Raw genomic sequence first — 10591 nt, forward strand, 5'->3', positions numbered from 1 at the left:
GGAGGGAGGCTCTGAGGTCACAGTGAACAGGGCGGTGGCCATAGTTGCTGCTCTGATACCAAGAAGGAAGACGAAGCAATTTGCTTTTTTGGGGAAGAGGTCTCTACTCTTGTTTTTCTTTTCTTATTATTTCAACCAATGGTAATACTTGCCTTTATACAGAAGTTAATGACCCAAAATGGGTTTTTCAATATTTACACAATGAATTAAATAATCAAAAAAATAAATAATATTGGCCACATGTCACAAATCTAATGGAGACACTCCTAACGGCTTCACATGGTTCTGGTACAGGTTGTTGAGAAATATTCTTCATCTTCAAGTTGTATTTTGGCTTTCCCTTTTTCTTGATAATTTGATTTACTCCTTACAAAATCGACCAAAAAAAGTGTGAAATTCGCCCAACTATCGATTGGTTTGGTTATTTTTTTTTAGAGGAGCCAATACGAATGAAAAGGAAAGATTGAATTGATAATGTGTTATTAATAGGTTGATAAAATTAGCAACTTTTTAAATTTTAAATCAATCATTTTTTATGAAAAAATTTAAATAAATTATAATGGGTTTGAAAATTAGGCAACATAAAAAATAATAATAAATCAATACTAAAACAATAGGCTTGGGCTTGGGTTGATAGTAATGGGCTTGCTTTTATACTTAGTTTTTTTTAAAAAAAAAAAAAAAAAAAAGAAAGAAAGAAAGAAAGAAAGAAAGAAAGAAAAATATATATATATACATCAATCGGTTTTCAAATTTTTTTTTTTTTTTAGGAAAATCGAAAACCAACCAACTGACCTTAATTCGATCGGTTTTGGTCGGTTTGATGTGCACCCCTAGTTTGAGGAGAGTATTCAACAACATATAAATGGGTAGAACTTTGCACATCTACCAAAATATACATCTATCAAAGTCTATCGAAGTCTATCAAAGTCAATTAGTAATATATATATATCAATGATAAAAATAAAATCGATTCTAGACTTCTATCACAGTCTACCGATGTTATATAAAAAGATTAAGCTAAAATGTAAATGTGCTATATAAAGATACAAATAAAAGATCATTGAATCATGAAACAAACTTTTGGAAAGTCATGTGAGTATTCTAAGTTTTTATTTTCTGCTACAATTACTTGTGAAGAGTTGGTTGTTCTTACTATGTTTCTTGAAATGTGGACTCCTACCTAATTAATCTCGCTAGACAAACATATAGTTACCCTACTTTTAAATCTCTGTTGAAAATTCAAATTCCTATTGATCAGTCCATTAATTATGATTGGTGACACTGTCAGTTATTTGGTGAAGAAATTAAAAGCCCTCAACCATATTGTTTATGATAATGATAATAATGTATTTTAGGTCCTTTACCTACAAATGTTGCTTCAGATAAGCTTTCAAATTTTATTCAATTGAACATGAAAAATAAGTCACTGGTGCTATTCCCTCTTGGCTATATGTATTACCTCATTTGAATCACTTGGATCTCTCTGATAACCATTTCTCTTCTTTCATGAGGGATTGCAGATCAAACTCATTGGAGTTTCTTGATTTAAGTATAAACAACTTGCAAGGTGGAACCCCTGAGTCTATTTATGAGCAAGTGAATCTTACATTAGCATTAGGGTCAAACAATTTGAGTGGAGTTTTGAATTTAGACATGTTCTTGAGAGTTCAAAGTCTTTTAATATCACTTGATGTTTCCAATAACAACCAACTTTTGATACGGTCTACTAATGTTAGTTCTATGAATAATAATAATCTTGTTCACATTGAAATGGGTTCTTGCAGATTAGGAAAAATTCCTTACTTTTTGAGATATCAGAAGAAGTTGGAGCATTTAGACCTTTCAAATAGTCAAATTCAAGGGGGAATTCCCAAGTGGTTTTCTGAATTTAAGTGCTTTGAGTCACCTTAATCTTTCTCAAAACTCTTTTTCCTCAGATATTGAGATTCTCTTCACTTTGCCAAATTTGGGATATCTCTTTCTTGATTCTAACTTGTTCAAGCCACCCTTTCCAATGTTGCCATCATCTATCAAACAATTTACAGCTTCAAATAATGAATTCAGTGGGAATATTCATCCTTCAATTTGCAAAGCCACCAACCTTACTTTCTTGGATTTGTCTAATAATAGCTTGAGTGGTGAAATCCCATTTTGTTTCTTCAACCTGACTTCTCTTATGATGCTGGAATTGAAAAGGAATGATTTTAATCTACACAGCTTCAGAAATCAATTTGCTATGCCAAACTCCTTGCTGTCCTTAGTTTATTCAATAATCACTTGAGTGGTACAATTCCACCATTTGTCTAGCAAACTTGAGTTCTCTTGCAGTGTTGGATATGAAAAACGACCATTTTTCTGGTACTTTTCCCATACTTTTTCCAACAGAAGTCAATTGAGAAGCCTTGATTTGAAGGGCAACCAAATAGAAGGAAAATTATTGCCACTATCATTGCTCAACTGTGAGCATCTTCAAGTCTTGGATCTTGGGAATGAAAAGACGAGGGAGGAAAGTTGGGCACCTACCCGGCCAAGCTCCATGAGTGTAGGTGCTCGATCGGGTCCATGCATGTAAATACCAATTATCGGTCAGGTCATGCAAAATACACGTAATTCTCAATATGTGTAGGCACCAATTTCTGGCTAGGTTCATTAAACTTTTTTCATACACATAATTTCCCGCATGGTCCATGCATGTAGGCACCAATTTCCAGCCAGACCAAGTTCATGAACATTCAAAATATACATAATTTTCGGCCAGGTCCATGCATGTAGGTACCAATTCCCAGTCAGGTCCATTCATATAGGCATCAATTTCCAGTCGGGTCATGTAAACTTTTTTCATGCAAAATACACGTAATACCCACCCCGGGCCTTGACTAAGTTGCTCCATACCCCCATACCCGATTCTATCCCATGAAGTCCTCCATGGTAGTTTTAACCCCATTTCTAATATACCTAGTGAAGACTCGATGAAGCCCGATAGGGTATCTTAAAAAAAATTACCTTTTTTTTAAAAAAAAAAATCAAATACACTCATTCATTTCTGGTTCCTATCTCATGAAGTCCACCCAGGTAATTTCAACCTATTTGCTTTGTACTCGGTGAAGCCCGACCGGGTATCTTAAAAAATAGTTTTTTTTTTGTCTCTTTTTATTTTTATTTTTTTTTTTTTTTCAAATATGCTTCTATATGACATTAGAAAAAAGAAACAAATAAGCAAGCATCAATATAAGCAAATGAATTCTACCATGAAAGAAATGATCGAACTATTGAATACAAAATGAAATACATACCTTCTTACGGAATGTATAAAATCACAACTTCGTGAAGTACAAGTTTTAGACTTGATGAAAAACTTTTCATTCTGGAGATGATTCGGTAAAGAGAACTTTTTGTGAATCACAATTTTGTGAATAGAATTTTTTGTCGTAAGTTGTAAAACAATTTGGTGAATTAATTTTGGTAGAGAATTTTTTGTGAATTAATTTTGGTTGTACAACAATTTCTTGGTTGTAGGTTGATGTTGAATTTAAAATTAATTTGGTGGGTTAGTGATTGAAATTTAAAAGTAAGAATTTAGTAAATGGGAAAGAGTAATTGTACACAAAAAAAATTTCTCATGCTTACATCATTTTCATCGTAAAAAACAAAGGGTAAAAAAAGAAAAACTTATTTTTCAAATATAAACTCAAAAGGGTTATTTTTGTCAATCACCCAAACTATTTCCCAAATCTACAAATTATTGATCTGTCTCGCAACCATTTCAATGGGACACTTCCATCAAACTTATTAAAAAACATGAGAGCCATGAAGGATGTTGAATTGGGAAACCAAAAACCCAACTCTCATTCCCTGACATATTCCCTTTCTACCTGGACTCAGTGGTGGTATCATTGAAAGGGTTTGATCTTAAGTTGGAAACAATTCTATTGATATCCAAAGTTGTTGGATACGGTAAGACTTTTAAACGATAAACAGGACAGCAGCAAACGGTCAGATCATAGTGGTCGAACAAAGAACAAAACCTGCAAAATAAAAGCTCGTTATAGGCTGAGTCACGGAGTTCGCTCTCTTTAAGACGTTTCGTGACTCTGCCCAAGTGTGTAAGCAGGTCGGGAATACTGCCACGTCGACCCTAGGATAAAACACCCAAAAAGAAAACCCGATTGGAAATGCACCATTATCGATCGGAACACCCTTTCTGATTGACTGCTCGGAAAACGAAAGATGGAAGAGAAAGAGAGGAGAGCTTTCGATTGGAGAATGGAAGGAAGTGAAAATATGAATTGTCCGCTGAACTGCTGAAGACCACGTCTTTTATAGGCCTTCAGCATGGAACTGCCGTATGAGAAAGAAGCAGGCAGCCACACAACATGCAAGGGCACACCAGAAAAAGCAGCTGGAAGACGCGTGCACGGAGGTTCTAAGTTTGTCCCTTTTTAATTATTAAAAGAGATTAAAAAAATAAAATTAAAATAATAACATTTTTATTAAAAAAAACAATAATAATAATCACACACGCGTCACGCCTGCCCAACCGACGGCAGTGCACATGTGGGACATCCACCGAACCATATTGGTCTATTTTCTCATTCCCTCCAAAACATGGGTACCCTTTGCAAACCCAAAGCCTAAGGTTGGAGTACAAAAGGGAAGTCTCTAAATCAAAATTTTTCAATGTGCGATTATCCAATGAGATTGGTTTTCTCTCATTTTTAAAATTAAATTTTCACCCCATAAAAGCTATTGATTTTTCAAGTAATGATCTCAGTGGAGAGATACCAGAGTCTATTGGTATGCTCATGTCTTTAAAAGGTCTCAACTTTTCACACAATAAACTTACAGTAACATTCCTATAGTTTTTGGGAATCTAAGCAATCTTGAATGGTTGGATCTTTCTTCAAATGAATTGTTGGGTACAATTCCACTTCAGTTAGCTGCTCCTACATTTCTCTCTGTTTTGAACCTCTCACAAAATCATCTTTTTGGACCAATTCCTCAAGGCAAACAGTTATGCTACTTTTGACAGTTCTTCATTTTGTTGGAATCTTGGCCTTTGTGGGTTTCCTTTACCAAATTGTGAGACAGAAAAGGCCCATAAATCTCAACTCCTACATGAAGAAAGTGATAGTTTGGTGAAAACTTGTGTTAATGGGGTATGGCTGTGGAATGGTATTTGGAATATTTGTTGGGTATATTGTTTTTCAACTTGGAAAACCTTTGTGGACTGTGGGAATGGTTGAAGGCAGAAGAACTTCAAAGAAACAAAGGTCAAAGAAGAGGAATTGTTGGCCTAAGAAAAGAGATGACTAGCCTATATATCTTTCATCAATTAAAAATTGTGAACATATGTGTATGTATGTGTGTATTTCATCGCTCTGAATGAATATAACTATATTGTGAATGGATGGACTTAATATGTTTTTTTAGTACAATAATTACGAGATGGAAGATTATTGAGTAAAGATAAAGTGCATGTGAATTACTTTAAAGTTAAGCTTATTTTGACGATTAGATGTGATTCATTTTCTTTTTTTACTAAACAAGTTGATATAACTTTATCTCGACATGACTTTTTCTTAGAAAAAAAAAATTGTCTACTTTCTATAGTAAATCTCCACATCTTGTCTTTGACCCTTACAACACAATCTACTGAAAAAAAAATGTCTGCTTTTTATAGTAGAAGAATGTTAATGTCAAATTTGACATTTATTTATAGTGGAAGAATAATAATGATTTATTAACTTTAATAATGGTAAATCAATGTTTTATTATCTTGTATATATGATAGGTTTAAATTAAAATAAGTCCATAATTTAACTTAGATATTAATTAACTATATAATCATAATCATCATCAACAATGTAATTCTTAATTTACATGTGTTTTACTTTTTGGTTAAATTATAAATTTGCTCTATAAACTTTATAGGATGAAAATCTATTTAGTTGTTCTTATATTGTAAAATATTTATAGTAAATCTCTATACATTCACGCAGTGTGTACTCAATTTATTTAAAAGTGTAATAACTCTTTAACCTTTCGATTTTAGGTATCTAATAAGTTGTGTTGTTAATTTGTTAGTTTGCCACTTAATCCATAAATTTGAGATGTATCAATCAAAATGTTGAAGTAGTAATTGTATCAATTTAAATCTTAAACTTTTACAAATATATTAATTTACACCCTTCATTATACTTCAATTGGAAAAACATGATATAAGACTAAAAGTTGTATCAATTAAACTCCTAAACTTTCTTAAATAAATCAATTTAGATTCATCATTAGAATTTCCTTTGAGAATTGTTCATGAATCAATTCTAATCGTCTATTTTGTAAAACCGACATTTGAAAAAGTCTACACAGATGCACGAATAATAATTGGTTTGTTTATGAAAATTAGGAGTTTAACAAGATATAAATTATAAGTTTCAAAATTTGTCGAAATCAAATAAATAATACATTATTGGCAATTTTAAAAATTTGTATGTGCACGCATGAATATGAAAGTATTATAATTTAAAGAAATTACATAATTAATTAATCAAATAAAAGATACATTATTGGCAATATAAAAATCATTAATTGAGTAATTGAGGTAAAAATATCTAAAAATGGTTTTTCAACATCCCACATTTTAGCATAAGAATGACATCTCATGGTCATGAGAGTAACAGTCGCATTGTAAAAAATCTCTTTCCTTATCTCCGACTGTTTAGAGCCGCACCTCGATCAACACCCCTAACTGTAAAAGCATGGGCAAAAGACAAGGGAAGCACAACATGAACTTGGTGGCATTACTTCCAAAACTCTAGGACATGAATTCAACAAGGCATTACAATATCCATGAGCCTAACAAGTATATGACATGTGTCCAACAAGTATCGGAGGGCAAGAATCTCGAACACGTGTTGCCATTCTTTAAAATAATCTTACATTTTTCATAAAAGATCCAAAAGTTACAATAAGGTTAATAAGATACAAAACAAAAATAACCGGACTGAACGAATATTCTAGCCACAAGATAATAGAAGACTACTATAATGCATACTATCAAACCATAGATTTTGACGATAAATACTACATACATACACATTTTGTAAGGTTATAAACTGTATCATTCATTAAGGCATACCAACTCAACATCAGTGCCTCTCTTCTGTTCATCCAAGATCAGGAACCGTAAAAAACTCCTCATCATCAACCATCTCGATCCTAGGCTTTTTGTATGACATGGTCGACTTCGTCGGTCTGCATGCAAGTGCACTACTTGAATGTGATGTAGGAAGCTCAGGAACTTCAGCAGCAGCTAAAGCTTCTTGAGGAACTTGCTCGCCAAAGAGGCCCATTTCTGCTAACCATTCTAATTCCCCAAACTCTAGTTGTTCTTTCTGCTGCAGTTATGGAGTTGGAGGATAAGTGTGATATCCCAAATAATCATAAGTAGATGGAGAACTATAAATTAAGTATTGTGATGCAATTCTTTGTGACAAATTTGCCTCAATGTTAGAAACAGCAAGCAGAAATCTCAAAAGAAACTACAGGGCATGGATCCCAACCCAAAGCCTGCCTATTTTCTACAATGTTTTTGGAGATTTAATACAGTTGTGCATCTGAACTCCCAAATTTCAGGAGACACTGCAGGGTATGGATTCGAACTAACAGTCTAATATTCAGAAACTTTTACGTTAAATTAGTGTGTATGTGATCTTTGGGAGAAACGATGTGTCAACTCACCTCTGAACATATGCAGGAAGGTAAGAATTCAAAAACTTACGCCTTCTAAATGGTGAGAACTATTTAAACAAAATATGATGGAATAAGTTCTTCAAAAGAATTATAAGAATTCGCTTCCTCTGTTGCAGTATGATCCACAAAAAGGCAAGTAAATGGATGCCTAGAAGGTGAGCATCTAACTTGCTTTTACTTACCTTGTCAGAGGACTCAAGATCAGAGAAGTGGAGAAAGTCATCAACAGCCCATGGGGATGTGAAGTTGGGAACTTGTTGTGAAGGCACTTTAGCAGGAACCTGAGGGTTCTTTGGATTTGGAGGTTCCATCTTGACCTTGTCAACATCCTTCGTGCAGCTTGAGCTCACGGCCACTCTGATTCCAGTGGCTAGGAATCTCTGGTGGTTTGCTGAAAGACTACCGGTTGAGTGAATTGGTTCATCACAATCTTGACAAAATAGTGCTCTGTCTTCAACACAGAAAATGAAAGCCGCCTTGTCCTGATTCAAAATGAGACATAGAATACTTAGCATATTTCATCTAATGTAAAATTCTTCCCACTATCTACCAAAAAATGGACATCCTCAAGGTAAATTAGAATATTTCATTACTGATTCTCAACAATTTACTTATTTGAATCTAACTAACAATGATGATTTGTAACTTACTTATATCTTTTCATAATTTCTTCCAAATATTGGTCAACCATGTTTTAACTGTCACTACCACTGACAACTACATCAATTTGAGACCTTAACAGTTAAATGCATCAATAAATCATGCTGCAAGCACTTCTTATAGGATGCCCTATGTCTAACATTTTGCAAGTAGAAAGAAATATGTAAACCATAAAAAAAAAAAAAAAAAAAAAAGTAAATCAAAATATCATAAGAACGACGAAGTATGAATACAGATTTTTATCTGGGTTATTCAAAACAAATGCCAATTCTAGATCTTGAAGCCAGTTTACTTTCAAAGTATCATCTGTCAATCAAGGAGAGTTAAACGATCTGATATCAGGGAAAAGTATTCTCTACCCAACAGTAGCCACGCATTAAAGTGACTAGACCAACTTCACCATAATTTATAAGCTCAAATCTTTTAGTGCACAGACAAATTTAATATGTTATCAAAGATTCTACATTCAAACCCCGAGTACTAAAATTGAAGTAACAACCGAAGATCCTGTGTTCACACTTCTTCCACCTTGTTTCACTCCCGATTAACATCGATAGTCACTTACTAACTTTCAAACTCACAAGTGCGAGAGAGTGGCAAGAGTATACGTAAGAACTCAAAGCTTTGGATTTAGTAGTGATTTAAGTAATTTTTATTGAGATTCTCATCCCGACACTCAAAATCGTTAATCAATACACATCAAATCAGAACAAAAACCATCAGATCGACCAAAATAGCAAATGAAATAGCAATATACCAAGGTGAAGCAACAGAGATGGTAATTACTTGGCATATATCGCATTTAGGAAGCTTGGTGGAGAGACACTGCAGAAGAAGCCTCTGGTGTTTACTCGCAAGCTTATTCGCAGCATGAACTTCAACATCACATTTCGCACAAAGCGCCGCTTCATCCGCACAACAAATCACAGTAGCAGGAGCTTTCTCACAAACATCACACTGTATTTTCATCTTCTCCCTGTGAACTACAACCCACGATTTTCGATAGATTCCCAGAAACCCCTCTTCCCCCTTTCCTACACCAAGATCAACAAACCCATTAAATTTGGAGGGAAAGAAACAGCAATTCCGAGGGTCAGAGCGCCGCTAGAACAGTGCCGCCGGGAAGATGGAAGAGAAGAAGGAAAAGTGGGTGTAAGAGAATGAAAATGGAGAAAGAAGGGGATAGAGAAAGAGGAGTAAATGGTGGAGAATTGAAGGGTGAGACGATAAGGGTTGAGATTTAGGGAAATCAAAATCAAGAAAGATGGTGGAGACAACAAGGCGGAAAAGAGTGGACGCCATTTGTGTGGCTGTGGAGCTCGATTGGTTTGTGGCTGAGAAATTTCGAGCCCTAAAAAATTAGCTACGCTTGATTCTGCTCCTCTGTTTGTTTATTGATGAAGAACATTATCCATTTTGTACGATGGGGAACAACAACTCTTCTTCTAATCAAACCGTGTTTCTTTTGCAATTGTACATGCCAAATAACTCACCCAAAGAATTTGCTTCTCTTTTTCTTTGGAAAGATAAATTTTTTGTCTTTAAATTTCGAATAATATGTACATTTAGTATTTGATGTCAAATTTGATGAATAGATCTAAAAAGTTCCTCTCTAATTTTCTTCTTTAATTTAATATAAAAAGAATATATAGATGTTGGCGTAACAAGATGACATGGTCCTCCCCCATAGTCCTCCATGGTCTCCATTGATACATATTAGCTTCCGTAGTCATGTCGATTTTTTGGTTGATGCCAATAGTACTATAATTTAGGGGTTATGAATGTGCACATGGTGGGTGTTTTTGTTTGTTATTTGTACTTTCTCATGAGCTTATCAATTGTGGAGAGAGGAATTACATATTATTTTTTGCCAGTAAGAATATAGTTTAAAATGTGTCTTGTATTCTTGGTCTTTTCTTTAGTTCATTCCAAATTTAGTGATCCCCTTTTGAGTTTTGAGCAATTTGGGGATTAGATGACTTGGGACTTTCCATTGAGATTGTTTTAAAATATATATAGAGAGAGAAAGGATAATGAGAGAGAGGATGAAGAGGAAGGAGAGAGACAAGAAAGGAGGGAGAAAGAAAGGAAAATATATTAAAATAATCTTTCATTTCCATGTCATCTTGCCACATCAGTATCTATATATTTTTTCTATATTAATTTAAAGTTTTTCTTA

General features: G+C 34.0%; 1 protein-coding gene and 1 pseudogene across 2 annotated transcripts; one reads left to right on the plus strand and one right to left on the minus strand.

Moving 5' to 3' along the window:
• The first annotated feature begins 254 nt into the window (after positions 1-254).
• On the plus strand, positions 255-5316 carry LOC150032245 (receptor like protein 27-like; annotated as a pseudogene).
• Positions 5317-6920: 1604 nt separating this feature from the next.
• Positions 6921-9955, minus strand: LOC120067920 (B-box zinc finger protein 24-like). Of its 2 annotated transcripts, none has more exons than XM_039019551.2 (3): positions 9199-9955; positions 7935-8234; positions 6921-7394 (listed from the first exon to the last, which is right to left on the minus strand). In XM_039019551.2, exons 1-3 carry the CDS (start codon positions 9379-9381, stop codon positions 7167-7169), a joined length of 711 nt encoding a protein of 236 aa, XP_038875479.1. In that variant the 5' UTR covers positions 9382-9955; the 3' UTR covers positions 6921-7166. The 2 variants fall into 2 exon arrangements, with proteins under 2 accessions (XP_038875479.1, XP_038875478.1); XM_039019550.2 differs by having other exon boundaries at positions 6921-7397; positions 9199-9953.
• Between the last annotated feature and the right edge of the window lie 636 nt (positions 9956-10591).

The sequence above is a fragment of the Benincasa hispida genome, chromosome 12 (assembly GCF_027475165.1).
Source record: "Benincasa hispida cultivar pf3 chromosome 12, pf3_genome.v1.1, whole genome shotgun sequence".
In the NCBI taxonomy this organism is placed as follows: Eukaryota; Viridiplantae; Streptophyta; class Magnoliopsida; order Cucurbitales; family Cucurbitaceae; genus Benincasa; species Benincasa hispida.